The sequence below is a fragment of the Ammospiza caudacuta genome, chromosome 21, assembly GCF_027887145.1.
Source record: "Ammospiza caudacuta isolate bAmmCau1 chromosome 21, bAmmCau1.pri, whole genome shotgun sequence".
NCBI classification, from domain to species: Eukaryota; Metazoa; Chordata; class Aves; order Passeriformes; family Passerellidae; genus Ammospiza; species Ammospiza caudacuta.
In genome coordinates, this window is record NC_080613.1 from 4,998,937 (window position 1) to 5,018,300 (window position 19,364).

The 19,364-nt window shown below is 41.3% G+C and overlaps 1 protein-coding gene across 4 annotated transcripts in view; it reads right to left on the reverse strand.

Annotated features, from left to right (window-relative positions):
- Positions 1–19,364, reverse strand: part of GPR107 (G protein-coupled receptor 107) — a 37,767-nt gene that overhangs the window by 9,263 nt on the left and 9,140 nt on the right. For all 4 annotated transcript variants that reach the window (XM_058818149.1, XM_058818148.1, XM_058818146.1 and 1 more), the window contains 12 exons: positions 19,196–19,230; positions 18,934–18,990; positions 18,034–18,144; positions 16,565–16,698; positions 15,769–15,844; positions 14,727–14,800; positions 14,042–14,159; positions 12,986–13,116; positions 11,223–11,266; positions 4,012–4,061; positions 3,199–3,282; positions 2,269–2,393 (listed from right to left, as the gene is read on the reverse strand). In XM_058818149.1, coding sequence (XP_058674132.1) covers positions 2,269–2,393; positions 3,199–3,282; positions 4,012–4,061; positions 11,223–11,266; positions 12,986–13,116; positions 14,042–14,159; positions 14,727–14,800; positions 15,769–15,844; positions 16,565–16,698; positions 18,034–18,144; positions 18,934–18,990; positions 19,196–19,230 — 1,039 coding nt within the window. The remainder of the gene's footprint in view (positions 1–2,268; positions 2,394–3,198; positions 3,283–4,011; positions 4,062–11,222; positions 11,267–12,985; positions 13,117–14,041; positions 14,160–14,726; positions 14,801–15,768; positions 15,845–16,564; positions 16,699–18,033; positions 18,145–18,933; positions 18,991–19,195; positions 19,231–19,364) is intronic.

Genomic DNA, 19,364 nt, shown 5'->3' on the forward strand with positions numbered 1-19,364 from the left:
TTGCATTTACTTCCAGACTGAGATTTGTATCATTTGCAATGCATGGAAACAGACCCAAACTAGAGAGCTGCACTTAAAATGTCTTAATGTTTTTCATGGAAGACAAGCAAGCCTGGAAAAGAGGTTTCATAACCTCACAGCTTTCCCCTCTGTTGGTTCATAGAAATGTTGAGTCTAAAGGAACTGAATGCTTCTGTTTTAGAGAACCTGATTTTAAACAAAAACCCTCTGGAAAAGGAAAATAACAATATAACTGACATAGCAGAACACCATGAAGTTTGCAGGGGTTTAGTTTCTGCCATAGCCTGTAAAGACAAGTAGGTATTTATCACATGAAAGACAAAACACTCATGCAGTGGTTAGTCAGGACACTGACAGATACTTAGTCACCTGCTTAAATAAATCCAAGTATCTTTTCCCCCCCACAGAAAAAACATTTAATATTTATGAACACAAAAATAGGACCAGCAAGACCAAATCAATGAGAAATTCCATACACATCCATTGCAGTGCTTCACCTGTCTCAGAATGTGTATAAACTCTGTTTTTCAAATATCTACAAATGTAACCTTCCTGATGGAGCTGGGGAGGGGAGAACCAGGCACAGATTATACCCTGCCAAGTGCCCAAATGGAAAAAAACTTCTGGTGAATCAGATCAGAAAATTTAAGCAAGGCTAAGGGGAACAACCCACGAGGCACAACAATGGAAACTCCCAAAGCAAAGAGCAAAATGCCTTACTAGGAAAAGACTCACAAGGAATTCTAACTCTGATGAGATGTAAATCACTGAATTACTTCATTAAACTTCCTCCAGCTCATTTTTGGCAGATTCTCCTAAATTTAGCAACTTCTCAATTGACTAAAATAACTGTATTTGACAGGTGTCCTATTATTAGTCCTAGCAAAACCCCCACAAGCAAAAATTCATTAAGCACGTAATACAAAGTTGAAATTCGCTCTAACAGGCAAAAAGGGAAAAAGCTTGTTTTGGTACAATCACAAATCCTGCCAGTTCACACAGTGACTTCCTGATGTGAATGCTTTTTTACCAAACAGCTTCCAAACTGAGACCAGTTTCTTACATAAACCATTGAAACACATGTAAGTGATAGTGATTTTAAGGTCACTACCCACTAGCTGGATTCCACTTGCAAAAATGACAGATTTTCTAGACCCAAAGCAAAAATAGCTAAGCATTTAAAAAGATCTTTGTTACTAGCCATATTTCTGAGAAGTTAAACTCCTTACATGACATTTCAGTCTGGATTCTATGATTCAAACCTCTTTGTAGCAATTTTCAAATACGATTAATTTCTTTTTCAGCTAACTATGACAGCAAACACATTTGGACTTCTTTTGCCTCTGTAATAGAAACAGTGTTGATTTATTTCACCCAGGTAAAGGAGATTTACCAAACTGGAAAAACTCTTAGAAAAAGGCTTCTGAGCCTGTACATGAATTGCAATTATGCATCAAACCTATAACTACCAAAGGATTAGGTTAGCTCTGCTCCTATTAAGGCAGCAGACTCCAGGGTATGTAAAACTGTATCCAACACTCCTGGCAGGCAGAATTTCTTAGGGCATTTTTAACTACACATTCAAAAATGCCACTCAATTTTTTAAGTCCTTAGAAAACCACTGCAATGAAAATGACAGGGACTTAGCCTGAGCCCTGCTGTATAATTTTTCCAGGCTAGCTCAGGTCCTGAAGCATTTCTGGTGCCTCATGGTTTCACAGCAGGGAATAAACCAGGGAAGATATTGATAAAAATCCATCTCCTTGGCTCAGTGTTGCTTAAAATAAATTTCTGCAAAGCTATATGATGAACACCAAGGCAGAAAGGACTTTACACCCTGTTTATCTATTTTTATTATATTATTTTTATATATTTATTATTATTTATGTTCTGCAGATTGGTGGTGTTCACTTGGGTTTTTTTTAAATATAAAGCATTAATGATGAACTGCAAAACTCATTCATGCTCTATATCTAAATTAAAATTAAAAGCTTTCTTACTTCACATTTTCATGGGCACCTTTTTGTCCCATGAAAAGCTTTACCAGCTTTTTCCACACTACTGCAATATCCAGGTCAGAGGCTCCTGTGCACACCACAAATCTCTTTGCACACAACAATATAAACATCTCCTCTTTAAACATGGGCAGATCCTCATCTTTGCCACAGAAGGATTTAGAGAGATTCAAGTAAACTGGTTTTAAATACTACTTTTCTCAAATCAAATGAAGGGGAGAGGGGTTCTTACACAGCTTCCATCTCCAAGTCATCCTCATCATCCTGAGAGAGCTGTAGGTAAGGGTTGTCTGATGCAGGACGGAACTTGTACCCAGTGAGGACAAAGAACACCAGAGTGGCCATTTCATCCAGCAGCTGCAAGGGAAAACATGAGATTCAGATAGAGGTTCAGTCCTGCAATGCTCTGTGGTCATGAAACATTGCTCCTCATTCATAAGGTTCAAGGTTTAATGGCCAAGAGGCCTGGGCCACAGCAGAAATAAAATAATTCCTGTCTGGTTGTCATTAATCCCAGGCTAAAGGCTGTCAAATCCTTTGTTCTTTCAGTTTTCCCTGTCACTTTAAATAGAGTTACAGTTCTATCCAGGTCTCCAGAGCTTTAAAAGAACTATGGCAAGACTTGGCTTTTTAAATGGTGGGGGAAGGAATCATCCCTACGTTGCTTAGTTTTTTCAACACTTAATGTATTCCAAGGACTCCCTGCACAGTCACTTGGATTATGAGTTAAGAAACCAAGTACTTAGAAGTCCATAGGCAAAAGAAGCCTGAAGATGGAAGAGCAAAAGTCCATTTCCCTGGCTCCCTCAGGCTTCAATTATATAGAGCAAACCTGACTAATTTTTTCTCCTTTGTATGTTCTTGATTAATTTCCTTCAGACATTTTTAAATTGAAAGACTGAAAATCAATAATGCAATTACTTTCAGACATCTCATGTATAATCCAGCAGCCTTGCTGGACAAACATAAAACCAAGAATATATTCTTTCACCTTTAGCACATCAGTGATAAAATCAAGAGGAGGCAGGGTACTGCACTGTGCTTTGAGATGTTTTAGTACAACATGAGGAACATTTTATGGAATTTTGTTGCGCAGTTATATTTAAAGAAAAATAGAGAAAAACATCAAGAAATGGATGTATTTTCCTTTGCTGGCAAATACCTGGTACAGCCATTTCCACTGGAATGGAACAGCAATCTTTATGAGAATTGCAATGATCCGTGTGAAGTAAATGTAACACACAATCTGGGAAGGAAAAGGAGAAAGCATGAGAACAATAGCACCATCCTTACAGAACCTTCTTACCCCAGAGAAACAGCTCAAGCAATTCCCAGACAGCTCATTATGTCAGACCAGCATTATTATTCCCCTCAATAAACATGGAAGATACAGGCTGAGGGTTCTACTGCTTGAACATCCAATAACTCAAACTATTGGTAACATACTCAAGTCACAGCACGAAATTCTTTAAGTATTACAATTTCATAGAATTTCAAGAATCACAACTGTAATTTATTACTCTTGCCACTTAGGAGAGCCTGAAATGAGGCCGTTGGAAATCATTAAGAAGCCTGTGTTCTCCTGGGACACGTACTCATGGCTCCCACTGACTTAATCAGGAACTGCACACATGCATCTCCAGGCACCATTTGGTCCCAAGTTTAATTTTTAGCAAGTTTACAGTATGTTATTCAAGCCCATCAATTCAACTGGCAGCTCAAGCTGTCTCCAGAGGAAATCAGGAAGCATTACAAATAGCTGGAATTTAAAGAGAGACAGAAGGATACAACCATTAGGAGAAAACAGGAAGCTGCTTTTAGGATTGTAAGCCAGTTGACCAAAATGCCAAAGCACAACAGTGCCAAGAGCCTCTACCACATGCACCAGCTGCAGTAGTTTCCAATAAGAATTCCATCAAAAGCTTTGAACAGCTTCCAAGTTCCCCGCAGGCATGTGTGCAGGTGTTTCACTTACCATGACATAGTAATGTCTGAAGAGCTTCAGCTTTGCTAGGTTAATGGCAGCTATCAAGAGAACACAAAAGTCCATCAGAAAATTGTGAACATGAGACAATTTCTTTTGATGCCTGTCTGCAGGGTAGGCAAGTGGCCAAAAGCAGGACTCAGGTAATCCCAGGCTAGAAGGATTTTACTGAGGAGTGCCAGCCTGGCATGTCCACATACAGGATAACTCCCAGGCTGGGGTGAATTCACTCTTAAAAAGGGAACTGAGGTTGCTTTTGCACTAAATTTTATATGCACACACTCTGCATTAGAGAACCCTCCTCTACCTCTGTACAGCCAACTACATATTGTCACTCCCTCCTGCCAAAAGGGCCATTCCACTTGACACTGCTCCCTGAAAATTCCTGTCTTTTCTAGAGCCCTCCCTGACCTGCTCCATGCCTACAGCTGAGCTGAGCAACTTGCAGGCAATCACAGCTCTGGGAACCACTGCACCTTGCTGAACAGCAGCCCAAGCACCTGAAAACCTAACCAAGCTCCTCTATCATGGCTCAGGCACAACTCACAAGCTCAGGAAATCATCCTGAGCAGTTCCCCAAATGTGCCAGCCCAGGCCTCAGGGTGAACCTGCATTATTGCACACATCACATCAGCTGGAGAGCACAGAGAGCATGTGAACCAGCTGAGGTCAACAACAGATGGAGCAGCTGTCAGCTCTGCTCTGAGAGTTAGCTTTTAGATGTGCAGCAGGATTACAAACACAGGCCACTGATGCTTTTGTGACAACATGAGAGGCAAAGAGTCCAAGATCTGTTGACAGCATCCAGAGATGCAGTTCAGAGCCAATGAACATGAGCTGCCAGTTAAAAAATACTGCCCCATATTTACTGGTATTCCCTCCAAGCCCTCACAATGTATTTATCAGGTGTGGAAGTGCAATACATGGAGCTGAAGTTCACCTGCACCCCCTCACAGAACTCACCCACTGCAATGATTTATAAAAGGCTGCATATATTTGCATGTAAGGTCTTCCAGGTTCACAAGACAGCAAAATACAGTACTTCAAATGAGAGAGAGGAGAGCTAATAGTTCCCTAAGAAATGCTTCACCTCCTCTGATGAAAACAAAGCAGCTTTTCTTATGCAAAGGAAGTGTCAAATGCACCACTGCAAATAAATTCCTGTAGGTTCCCACTACAAAAACTACAGTGAAGACAGCCAGCATTCTGTTAAAAAACTCCTTTTATAATCTAAAGATCAAGAGTCCCTTTCCAGTTCACCTGTAGTGTTCCTGGGGTACCACTGAATGCTACAGACACCTCAAGCCAGATACAAACCCTCCTCCAGCAGACACACTCTAAGAGCAGCAACCTGACCAACACAAGGCATGAAATGACTGATGATCTGAAGTTAAAAGCTTTTCCTAATAGACTTGGTGAAAGATGAAAGCATGTAAATATGATAAGTGCACTGAATTGTGAAACAGGAAAGCAATATTGTCCTATTTAAAGAAGAGCTGCATTAAGTGTGACCATGAAGATCTTGTGATTTCCCACACACTGGTTTGCACACAGAAGGATCTATTTTGATCCCAACATGTCCAACTTCAAGAACTGCCACCAGTTGGTGCATTGACAGGCCAGGAGAATTACCAGGCTTTGTAGATGAAGGAACACCAACTCAACAGCTGTGATTCAAACTGCCAGGCTATCAGTGCTTTACAGTCAACACCAGTGAGCTGGGGAGTCATTTCTGCTGGATTCATGCACTGCATAGGAGGAAAGGACAGCAAAGCAAAGATCTGACTGCCAGATGAAGTGTCAGAATTCCACCTCTCCCAGACAGAGATGGAGCTCAGCTCAACAGCTATTCATCATGAAAATCAATAGCAGAGTCATAAATTGGTATATTCACATATCCAGAATGTCTGAGCATGGGAAGGAAGGGCAAGGAGAGGAAAAAAAAGACAGCCACCATCAAGGAGAAAGGCTAAGGAGGCACCTGTGGAAGCTGACTTGCTCTCCTGAACTGCAGCAATATTTCTCTCCACTATCAGATACGTAAGTCAGCATTAATGCATGTCTACAAAACTCTGCCAGTTTTTTTTTTAAACAACTCAAAGTTACAGGACACACTGTTCTGGAGAAAAATCTAAAATCATCATTGCTTGGCATCAGCAGCTTGTGAATTGCTTCTTTACAGGCTGAATGTGCTCCAAGCAGTATTATTTGAGTCTTGCTATCATGGACACTCCAAGATTTCTGTTCACCTCAGCCTGGCAGCCCAGACAGCAACAGCAGCATTTACAAGGAGCAAGGCTCAGCCAGCAGCTGTCACTTACAACTTGAATCACTTGCAACCCAAACCTGTAAGGCTGTGATAACACAGCAGCAATCTCAGCATGCAGTAAAAGTTGGGTAAATTTATATTTTGAGTAGGATAACCATTCTGCAAAGGACTGTACTTAACTGCAGAGAGGGAGAAAAAAATTTAAAGAGACCTTCCACCAAAGGTTTTAGAAATGAATTCATGCTTTTTCAAACAGTAATTAGAAAGATAAAAGCCATATTCCACAGAAGATTTATAGCATCTATACCTTGCTTCACTCAGTTTTCCCTCTCTATCACCATCTACTTTAACAGCTTGTGCCTGCAATAGCCTGATCTGCATCAATCAAAACAGAGCACACCCAGTGTTTTGATAAGCAGTCTCTTTTTGAGATTGTCCCCATGCTAATTTCCAATGTTGAGACTGTCTAGAAGACAGAAAAAGAAGCTGGACCATCCACTTGCACATCACACAATAGCTTTTTGATGAACAAATCCAACCTTTTCAGGATATGTATGTAATAACAATCACAGGACTGCAGCTGAGGGTGCAGGGAGCTTGAGCCCAGACAATACAATCCATAAAGAAAAACCATAATGCAGCCTGTGAACGTGCTCAAGGTACAGCTGAGAGTATTTCTTCAATGCTTTGCTTGCCCTACTCACGCTGATGCATTTGAGATGTGATTTGTGCCATTATCAAACTGTAAATGGAAGCTTTCTGTTCTCCCCCAATGATGCAGCACATGTAGATCTAACCCTTGAAAAATCAGCTCTGAGATGACAGCCTGAGCTCTCTGCTTAAAAGCATTCCTGTACTAGAAAGAAGAGGTCAGACAGATACAGCAAGGCTCAGTGTCACACAGAAGGTGGCACAGACTTGTTAATCTTGAATGTCCTGAACCACATCAGCCATTTGGCACAAAACTGCTCCACCAGGGTCAGATGAAAGTCCAAAGCACAGGATAAGCACAGAGCTGCCACATCAACCCTGGACAGCTCTCTGGGGCACCTGGAAGTGGTGCTGAGCCCAGGCAAGCACAGGCTGCTCTGCACCACACAGGACCAGGCTCTTTGTTCACAGCATTTTCATGGCACAGCAGCAGGAAAACACTGAATACTGCAAATGGTTTTTCCTGACATGGGGGCAAGCACAAAAGCATTAATCATCATTTGCCCACTGCACAGAGCACAGGGAATGAATGATGCCTGGGAGCAACAGGCTGCCATGTATTTCCCTAATTCTGCTGCCAACTCTAACTGCAGTGCTCCAGGAAAACAGCAACCCATGATCCAAGTGTGCTGTGTCACATCTCTCATCACAAACACACAGGTAAGAGCACAATAAACTGCTTTCCAACCCCATTCCTCCCTCAAACAACACAGGATGTGATCACAAGAGTGTGCTATGAGACCTTTTGGTCCAGTGACCAAAAACTGGGAGTTTCAAACAAAAATGATGTATAAATTATATATATACTCCCTCTCTTTTCTCAAGATGCCTGTAAACAAGGTGGTGGCAGTTGAGCAGCTTTGCAGGCTGAGCAATTCTAGGTCAGTTTGCAAGGCTGACTTCCTTAAATCTGCAAGACATTTGCAATGCAGATCTACAAATGGACAGAGAGCAAAGGCTCCCACCTGAAGGAAGATATAGTGACAGATCAAAGGTGTAGCTAAGCACTTGCTTAAGTCTGAAGGTGGCGATTTCAAAAGGGGAGGAAAAGAGATTCTAAAAATGGGATGTTTACGCCCACTGCTGTGCAAGATAAGAAGCCTGTGTAGGTCAGATATACTGCTTTAAAGATTACCTTCAAGGGAAAAAAGCAAACAACCAGGCAGCTCAAACTCAGCCATAGCACTGTGCCCTGCCTACTCTTCACTAGCAATCCACAGCATCTGGGTATGTAAGGTCTCCCTGGATAATTATGGCTTTAGACTCATTTCTCCAGCTTTCCCACTTTGTTTTTCTTTTAAAATATCTAATCTAGTTTAAATTACTATTAGCTAGTGACTCCAAATCAGTGCCACTTATAACAAGCTTTTTTATTAATTGTATGTTGCTAAAACAAAGGCCTATGACAAGCCCAGACTAAAAGTCTGGTAAATCCAAATCTGCTTCATTCCTAATCCAGTCACACTCCAGTCATGGCTGCCACTTGACCCACGGCACTGCTACTTAATAAATAGGTGGAGAAGCAGCTGGGAGAGAGCAGGACAAACAGTCAGGCAACACCACCAGGATACTGAGCCATGAAGTCCTGGAGTTGTTAGTCCTAACAGATGCAAGGAAGAAAAAATAATTTTCCTTAGGTTCTTTGTCACCAGTAAGGATATCACCGGAAGACTCGGGAAAAACAGGAATTGAAACAGGAAAAACAGCCAGGAAAAACAGCAATTGAATGTGTAGCATGTAATTCCCCAATTCCTATAAGTTAATGAAGTCTGTGTGAGAGAAGAGGGAGAGCAGCCCTTGACTAGGCAATAAATCCCAGCAGGCAGAGGCAGCCCAGCTAGCAGTGTCTGCACACAACCCAGTCAACTCTAACCATGGGACACTTAAATTGCATCATGAGAAAATCCAGTAACTTTTACTACTTCAGGAAAAAACTGCCTTTAACTGCAGGGGGAAAAAATGCTTGTAATTTAATAGTAAGCATTGATTCTATTTTTTATTCCCATGAGAAGCTGAGACATCAAGCAGCCCCTCTGAAGAACAGGGCCTCCAAAGGAAGCTTACAGAGCATGCGCTTCTAGTGAAGAGAATTCATTGATAAGCCTAACATGAATGATTTCACTTTTTTACAGTGCAACCAAATCACTTTTGGTTTTCTCAACCAGCCACACTAGCAGCATGACAGCACTAGATAACATTCTGCTGCTGGCATCACTTTGCCGTTCACTTGCTCCCCATGGAGCCCCTAAATAGTCCAACCAGATTGTGCTTCACAAGTGAGTCCCAGCACTGCAGCCACAATCTGCTCTCAGCCTGAGCAATGTTTGCCCTGAAAATCTATTCCTTAGCTGTTCTTTTATTATCAGTGTAGCATAACAGAGTTGCTAAGTCCCCCAGTATAAGCAGTTACTGAACTTGCAGGCTCTGCACAACCAGAGGGCAACACCAGTATGTAAAGCTGGGAACAGCAGAGGTGAGATTCAGGATAAAGAGCATCATCACCCATGGAGAACAACACAAAACACAGGACTAACCCAGACCTTAAGTGTTACTGTGCATAGCACTGACTGGCTGTAAAGACACAGCCAGTTCCTCTCCAATTAATTAATTAAATTTTTTTCCTTCCACATTTTTTACACACCACAGTGCATCCTATAGAACTGCCTGGATTTACTCAGATCTGGATTTCACCTGGTATGAGGTGGATAGGCTGTGCCTACACACTGAACATCCCTGCTATGGCCACCTCACTTCTCTCCTTCTCAGCATGTCTGAAGTTTATCAAACTCCACAGCACCACCTTGTGATAACAACCATGGTAGGTACAGGGGATCACATGGGGCCACACAGACCTGAAGGGTTTCTGTCTTAATTACAAGCATTAATTCCTGTGTGCTCACCACCAGGACACAGATCCATGGTCACTCAGCTAAGAACCAGGCCTGACATGTGTGAAGTCCTTGGTTCAGCAGACAGGCTGCTTCAAGGAAATCTGAACTTATCAAAGGTAAGAGCATAAATACTCCAGAACATATGCTCAGTGGGCAAGGTAAAACAAATCCACCAGTAAATCACTGAATCCAAGTGAGTGCACTGATAAGAAAGCTACCAATAACATTTATATTATTTTGATAACTGACCTTTTTAACATTTCTTTCTATTAGAAATTAGCAATTTTCCACCATTAGGTTTGGGGTAGGTAACTTGTAGGGCTGTTGTTTTTTAACAGCTTGGAACATCAAGAAAGCATGCTAGGGTGATCAAAAGTATTGTTTCAATTTAACAGATGGCAGAAAATGAACTAATCTGTAAGTTCAGTACCCAGCCTTACATTTCACCTACAATCAGTGAAGTGCAGAAGTGTCTGTGAAAGCCAAGGAAAAGGCTGGAAGAGTATCCAGACCTGGCTACAGAATTCCAGAAAGGAGAGCCAAGAGCTGAAGGATGGGACTGAAGTTAAAAGGCTGTTGCCAACAAATGACTTTCTACAGATGAAACTTTGGAGAGTAAACCACAGAATGACAGAAGATGGAAAAGGCTGCCTGCTTCCAAGGAAGCCAGTGCTGTGCTCCACAGCTTGTATCCAAGGACCTAATCCAGAAGAAATGAGCAGATAAGGCAGGAAAAGTACATTCCACTGCAGCCATGTTTGGCCTTTCCATCCATCAGCTCCTTTTCAGTGCTACAATAAACATAACTCCACTTTCCCCAGGCAGCCCTTGGAGCTGCTGCACAAACATGGCCAAGTCAGGGACTGTGCTATATTGAATGCCAAGTTATGTTTTGTTTCATAATGAAGTTTATTTCCCTCTATTCTGTAAGGAATACATTTCTGCAGAAATTGAAATAAGTGGGTCTATTTGGGCTAATAGTCAGCAATTCTGGAATTCATTTCTAGTTCTGTTTCTGAACACTCAAGTGAGGAAAAAATGGCAAATCTGTCAAGGTGATTTGCTCTAGATGTCATGTCTAGCTTGAGCACTGAGGGCTGTGCAAGGAGCAGAGAATGGGTTATACATTGTAGTTCTGATAATTAATGCAATACAGGAAAAAGATAATTTTCCAAAAGTTATTCCCCTGAGCCCACTGAGGCAAAGCAGAGGGGCACTAATACAGTGTAGATGTACAGCCTTAGCTTGGTTTTTACATCAGCATCAAGTGTTTGAAATTCTGGCATTATAACATGTAGCATAAAAGAGGAGAAAGAATACAGATTACTTGCCTTTCCCATCTGTTGCTGAAGCCTCTTGCAAATGTCTTATTGACCTAAAAATAAAGAATAGATGAATGATAAGTTTTACACTCCCTCTTCACAGCAGTTCTCTAGATCACTGATAAGTTTTGTTAGCTCTCTATGGCTGGAGTATGATCTTAATTAACTGTGCTTAGCACTGCACACCCCTCATGCCCCCAGCTCAGGCAGTCAGCTCAAGTACCTCCATTTCCTTGGGATTAAGAAAGCAGATTGCTAAAACCTACTTCAGCCTACAGAAGGCTTTGTGGGAGGGAGGGAGCAGAGTGAGAAACTGGGGCATTTTCCAGCATAATGCTTTCCACTTGTACAATTAAGCTGAGCTACTCTTCAAAGTACTGCCAAGCATTTGGCATCTTACTGCTCTTTTAAGGTCTTTTCATTTAAATAGTTGATTACAGCTTACATATCTACATAGGCAACTTATGTAACAGAAACTACCCTGCAGGAATGTAAATTCAGGGGCCAAGTCTTAGTCACCTTGCTCACATGAGTCATCCCACCAGCTGCAGTGACACTATCCAGAGGAAAAAGGAGCAGGATTTTATGTCAGGGGCTTCACTGCCAGCTTATGTTGGCACCATGGCAATGCAGGAACACTGGTTGCACACCATAAACAGTCACAAGACAGCTCACATTTATTTTTCAGATACAATTCCTTTATGGAAATAAGTTTTGTACCAACACCTCACTAGGTTAGGCATACAGATCCCAGCATTAGGTAACAAGAACTGTGACTGCAGAAGTCACCTTTATCACAGGAGATTGAGTCTCTCAGCTTTTATTTACCACTGCCAAATGCTCCTCAACCTCAGAGCTGAAACATTTTGACTGGAGCAAGGGGAAGGACACGTGGGTAGAGCAAATTTCCTGGAAGAGATCCCCCAGCCTTGGCAGAAGGCCACCAGGAGTGTGCAGGGGAAGAGAAGGGCTGAAACCCACCTTCACAAGCAAAGCTGGAGTTTATTTCCATCTACTGAGCCACACCTCTGAAAAACTCAAAAGTTACACTCTAGAGTGATGCCATGCTATCAGACATTTATATAATCTGCATTTCAGAAAAAAATAATGGAGACACTGGAGAAAAAGAGGAATATTCTGTGCTTACTAACCAAGGAGCCAGAAGCTCCTTGACATCCTCCTTTAAACCCAGCTGTTTATCCAATTAAGACAAAATGCATTTAGAAGATAAATGTTCTCGCTAACTGGCAAGCAGCAACAATAGTGTTTATCTGAATTATCTGTGTTTTGGTTGAGTTTTATATAACCAACATTATTCCCTGCCAAGTAGAGTGGAAGGAAGGGCGGGGAGATGCTCCCTGTGGGATTATTTCTTATAAACAGTCAAATAAACATGCAGCTTCTGCTTGAAGGCAGCCCTGATCTTAGACAGCCCTTCTGTTTTGAAATTTAGCAGTCAAGTATCTAATCTCAGTCAATGAAGTCAAATCCCATTTTTTTCAATTTAGAGAGTCAACACTTCTGCAAAATTCCAAGTCTCAAAAGCACCTACAGCCTGCACAGTGTTGGCCACATTTAAACTGTCACCCACCTTCCCTTATCCCCACTCCAACATCCCCAAAAGGAGCATCTTCCACAGCACTAGACTGAAATGTTAAGGCTGATATAAAAGTTAACAGAATGCCTGACTCCACAGGACCACAGAGCTCTCTTGCTTTGGAAGAGCTGTCAATGGTCTTTAGTTCACATGTTTCCCACATCCAGCAACTCACCATACCACTGGGAACAGGATGGCTCCACAGCACAGCAAGTCCACCAAGAAAAGGATTTCTTTCCACAGTCCATACTCAGTTGTCCCCTCCTCTGTTGACTCTATGATAATGTAGGCCACGTTTGCCAGCACCTACACAACAAGACAAGGTTCTGGTTTAGAAACTGCCCAAGGAGCCACTACAGGTGGCAGGCAATTCAGCAAAAGCCCAGCCAGTACCATCAGTAATTTTTCTGCAGCTTTACATCTAAAAGTCACATGTTCAGCAGCATCTTCATAAATTTTACAGAAATGAAACTGATGAGAACTTATTCCTGCTGACATTCAGAAATGTTCTTTTGTTACATACTGTGCCTTATCTACTGCGTCAGTTGAGATAAGAAGGAGCAAAATTTACTTTTGATACACAGATATAGGACTGTGTGGCACACACAGCCAATAGTGAAAATACATAATGCTAAATCAAGCCAGTAATTCAGACTGGTCATTGACCATCTTTTGTACTCCCCACCTGAGCTCTGTAAGAGCCTCAATCACTAATTATATACACTTCTGCTAAGGGCTTGCATCTGGAAAGGCAGAAAATCTCTTCTACATAAAACAACAAACAAAAGTGCTGTTCTCCTATGTACTTCAGTTCCTTAAGTAGGAGACCAGCACTGAGCACTCTGAACAATGGCCATGTTTCCCTCAGACCCATCAGACCTACAAGTCTTGTTTTTCCCAATTTTTATTTCATTAAGACATTCAGCAAACATTTCAGCAGTGACAACTATAATTCATTTCCTCTATTTATTCAGCACTGTTTTCCAGCCCAGGTTTTGTCCCACTCCTTAGAGCCAGTTTTCATTTGCTGAAACTCTTTGATCACTATTATCTCATGCTCAATATGGGAGAAAAATTGGGAGAAATACAGTAACTTCTGGACTAGGAAATAGCCAATAGGCTCATACAAGCAAGAACTACATGGTACTGTGTGAAGCTTTCACAGCCTTTTCCAGTTTGCACAAGCAGCTGTCCCACAAGACAGGAAGTATGAGTACAGCTCAGTCCTCACCTGAAGTGGGATGACAATCATGAAAATTTTTTTGTCTTTATCTGACAGGATGTGTTTAATGAAAGCCCAGCCTGTGCCAATGAGGGCAATAGTGATGAACAGAAGAGCTCCCTTCAGTCTGGAAGAGAAACAGACACTGCAGTGAGAGACTATTTTATTTTATCATACCTCCTCTTCTGCCCAGGTTTCTCCCACTGCCAATAAAGCCACAAACCCAAACAAATGCTTCCCTATCCATAATTTTGGCATGCACTTATCCATCCCACAATCTGGAAGCAGATGTACTTGCTACAACTCTGTATCACAGAGCAATATTAGACTTCATTCACAATATATGCAATCTTTTCCTGGGGGAGTCATCCATTCACCATTGTGAGCAGCAGCAAATACTGACAGCTGTATCCACTTACCATTCACACCAGGAGCAAATGAGATACTTGAATATTAGTGTGAACAAAGAAAAGTAAAGCATTTGTTATCCTTTTATCCTGTACTCCTCCACCCACAGAAGTGCCAATTCTCTGCAGCTGCCCTCTGTAAGTGGAGCTTTCCCCTTCACACAGGGCTGATTGCTGAGCCTTTGGTACTGTGGTCTGCATGAGAACAAAGATTTCCCACTTTCTACAGGAGGGAGAAGCCCCAGTAGCAATTTGAATCTATCACATCAATCTTGTGACATACTTACAGGTGAGTGATGTAATAAACAACAGCCCAGCCCTCGATGGGGAATCCCTGAGAAGAGATGTAGTGATAGTCGATCTGGAAACAGAAAACACAGCACTGTACAAGCTGCTTTTGACACCCCACCCTCTAAAAACAGGTCTGCTCCACATCCACTGCCACTCTCACTTTCCAGTCAGCGTGTACAGACCCAGCTCTGTCACACTCAGAGAGCACTTCCTCCCAACACATTCTACTTTTGTTTAGCAACAATGAGATCATTTCCATTTGCTCTATTTCCCAAGTGCCAGTGGATGTATCTTGTACAATCTACATCCTTCCCACACAACTCCCCTGCTTAACTACAGTGAAACAACTGTAGTTGAAACCTATTTTTTCATTCATTTTTTCAGGTTCAGTTGCTTTAGGTGACTAAAGGCTTGCTAGTTTCATTTTCACTGGAAGCCAGATTCACTTCATTAGACTCCAAAAATATTTGTAGCAGGTATAACACCGTGGGCATGAACATGGCTGGCACAAACACTGAAGGATTAAATGCTTGCCATTACTTTGTTCATGAGATATATTTCCAGTAGAAAGTCAATACAATTCAACAGAGACATTATCTATGGAAAGTCTTAGAGCTGATAAGGTGAGGTCTGTTGTCATACACCATAATACTTCCTTGCCTTTGAATTTTACAAACAGGGTTTTCATTTATTAATATTTACTGCAAGCCCTGGAGCTGAAGCAGCAGCACAGCCCAAGCTCTCAGACCCACTGCAGATGGCCAAAACATTAAAATTTGTGAAATTCACTCAAACCCCCAACCCTTGCTTCTTCAACACTTCAGGCCATGATCTCAATTGCATTTAAAGTTATAATTTGCTGATAAAAACAACACTTCCACTAAAGAGCTGCTGCAGTTCAGCTGTAATGCTTCAGTATTAAGACCAGTTGTTCCTCCCACTGTGCTCTCTCCAAAGCAGATTTCCCTAACAGCATGTCCTGGATTCCATGTTTCTCCTTCCTAGCTGAACAAATTCAGGCAGAGATGCTGCACGCACCGCGTGGAAGACCAAGGACAATGATTTGGTGAAAGGAAGGGCTGCCATGAGCCAGTGGATCTTAAAGACATCATTTCTAGGAAGGAAAGAAAAAGAAGGAAGAGCATTACTTAAGAGCCAGCAGTAAACATTTCATATTTTTTTAAAACCTGTAAGTGTCAAGCAGTTGCTTCCAGGCTGAGCTGACCATCAGTGCAAAAAAATTCCCCTTAATGTTGCAGTCCAAGTTTCTGCCACATCCTGAGCAATATTTCAACCTCATGTTCTAAACCCCTGATTTTTACTGCTTGGGATAACTGAAATTATTAACTAATAAGAATATACCACATATATAAATATAATATCCCACATATATATAAATATATATCTCTTAACTGTTATAAAATTTGCTAAACATAATTCAAACCACAATGAAGATATTTATGGCTCTCTACTGCCATAATTTACCATTTCCCAAATGAAGTAAAGTGATGAAATTTTTCTCACTATTTATTTTCAAAGTCTTCTCCTTTTAACATCAGCTACAGCAATTTCCTGTCTATTTTTGCCACAATATGTACACTACCTGAAGAACTTTCAACATAAGATTTGGGAATTTTAGAATGACAGTCTGCAACAACAGTACTGACTGAAACAGTTTTCAAATATAAACTATTTGTATTAAGCATACAAACCTGAGCCAGATTTGGAGTTTGAGGTGATCAAATCTGACTGTGAATTGGGCATTACAAGAAGAGGAATGAAAAATAAAAACCACACAAGGTTGGCCCCTACTTGTCAGAGACCCCGAACCTACCTGCGTTTCCGAAGTATGTGGATCCATACAGTCCCAGACAGGAAAAAGAAGAGAGCCATGGAAATGTAAAGTTTTGGCAGTGGGATTTCACCTGCTGAGAGGTAGCTTTCAGGATTCTTTTCCGTAACATCTATCTGAATATTAAAGGTGCGTTACGTGTGCAGTTGGAAAAAAATATCATTTTGTTAAAGCATTGAGTTAACAATTACATTCTGCAATCAAATTCACTCATTTAACATGAGCTTTTCTGAAGGGCTTTCTTATGAGTCTCAGAGAAAAAAAACCTATTCTTCATCATTAAGAATCTCAAAACATTTTGCAAAACTATTCCCACCAGAATAATCTCCTTGGAAAATAATGCTTTGGTTATGAAACATAATTCAGAAAGGTAATTTTACCAAAGAATAAGTTGTTCTCTCTAGCAAACGTCACAAATTGTCCACCTTTGACTCAGAAACAATATCTACAATGGGCTGCCACCCTATTTTCCTGTGACTGAGAAAACAGAAGTACTATTTAGCATTCTATTTATACCCCTGAGTGGCTTAGTCATATGTACTAGGACTTCAATAAAATCATGCATTGAGTCTGGTCTGAAGCACTGAAGCTCTCCTGCATTTCTAAGTACACCCCAGCAGACCAATCATCCACATTTTGTTCTCTTTCCAATTTCCTCAGTGGGTCAAAGTGACCCACACAGCAATTTATGAAAGCTGGTCTTCTAAACCTGTAACTTCTGAAGCAGCTCTGAAGTAGTCTGAGTCAAATTAGGGCTGCTAAGTTTTATCACGTCCATGTTCCCTTGCAATAGCATTGACACAAACACATAAAAAGCAGTTCAGGGATTGATGTGGCTGAGGTACCTCAGTCAGTGAGAGGATTCACATCAGACCAGCTCATTACACACCAGCATGAGCACAGCAAAGGGAAAAAAGAGAAAGCTCTGATAGCAACCAAAACCACATAGGAACAAACCCCTGTACATCAAAAGAGATGAGGCATTTGCTAGAACATATTGCCTTTAGGATGTGTATCTAACACCATAAAAACACATCTTTAATTAGGCCAGAAAAAGCAAAAACACTGAATTCAAATACCAACAATTTACATTGCAGCAACAGCCTTAATATCTGCAATCATGTAAAGAGAAAAGTGACTTTTGAGTGCAGCAAAACACAAGCAGCTGATGCAGCTCCCATCTCATTACAGCATCAGGTCACAACTCTGTAGACTGAACCCAGCCCACATTCAGCCTTCAGATTTTCAGGCATTTCTGCAAAAACAGTATTTTAATTATTTTTACAGTAGTCACTTCTTTCAGAAATGCCACTGCAGAGACTGGCACACAATTCTGAATCACTTCCCACCCCATATGTGCACTCATGTGCAGCGTGTGCTTGGTTACAAGCTGGAGCTGGATGTTGTAGTCTAAGCTAACAAGTTAATTATCCTTTAGAAGCCATACTCACATCAAGACTAAACAGCTGCTGATCATTAGCTGGCCCTTTCTCACGAACACACTTATGGAAATACAGGCTGTAGAGACCTTCTTGTTTGTCCGAGCTGATGTTAAAATAGAACTGAAAATAAGGAATAGAGAAGTCAGCATTCTTCTCATTCACAACAGGGTTGCCCTGGTAGGAAGTCATCTCTACTGAAGCATGAAAGAAGTCAGTCATTTGAGGTCAGCTGGTTCCCTTGAGCATACAGACTGTTCTGAGGATAGCAGCACATCTGGAAGTTGCAACAGAACTCCAGATGCAAAATCATTGCACCTGTCTAGGACTATGCACTCTGGTAATCCAAGCCTGTTAAAGTGTCAGTGCTTAACTCAGTTCAGCACAGAGAAAGGATATCCACAAATATAATATATTTGACATGGCAAAGCATAAATTTTTTATTATACCCACCCTGCAGCTTTTCTGTTCCTCCCCCAGCTATGCAAATTGTGATAGCTCTGGAAATGAGATCTGTGTCAGATAACAGAATTTCAAATGTGTTTGTAGTAACCAACCATCACAAGTGAACCAGGGTGCTCAAACAAAGCATTAATCGGGCTTCATACACAGGATCTTCCCTTGAGTCATCAGTCAGGTCACAGCTATTTGTTATCAGCAATCTGCACTACTATCACAGTAAACTTTCATATGCTGAGCCTCATAGACTATGATATTTAGAACAGCATCACAACAAAGCCAATTTAAAAGCAGCTCCCACAACTTATAAAGAAAGATTTCCATCACTGATGCTTAGCTCAGTAAATTTTCAGGCAAACTCCTGCTATCAGAGAGACATCTATATCCTAGACTTTCACTTTTCCAAAGCAGGACAGTGAAGGAACTGAGTTTAGACACTGGCAGACACCCTACCTGAAATGAAAAAATTCCTTGGACATGGCGTACAGGATGTTGTTGTTCTATCATGTCCTGGGAAAAGAGAAAGAGACCTTTAGATTTTCTTAAGCAGGTAACTAAAACATTTGGCTACATCAAGCAGACAATAAAATTTGCATTCTGTATATTTACAGTGGAGGCTGAGAGCAATAGCAAATACTCTCCACCTTTCTGCTATGATTCTACTGGAATATCCCCCCAGGGTCTTTGTGAAAGAGAACTCCAGATAGTTTCTTACCTTGGAGGATGTTGTACTTCGTTTGGACTCCTTATCTAGAGATAAAAGTATTAATGGTACATTCAGTGTTTGCATTTAGACACCCTCAGAAACCACCACGTTGTCAATACCTCGCTCACACCTTCCCACACTTGTCTGCGTGGCAGTTTCCCAGCTAATTAATCATTGA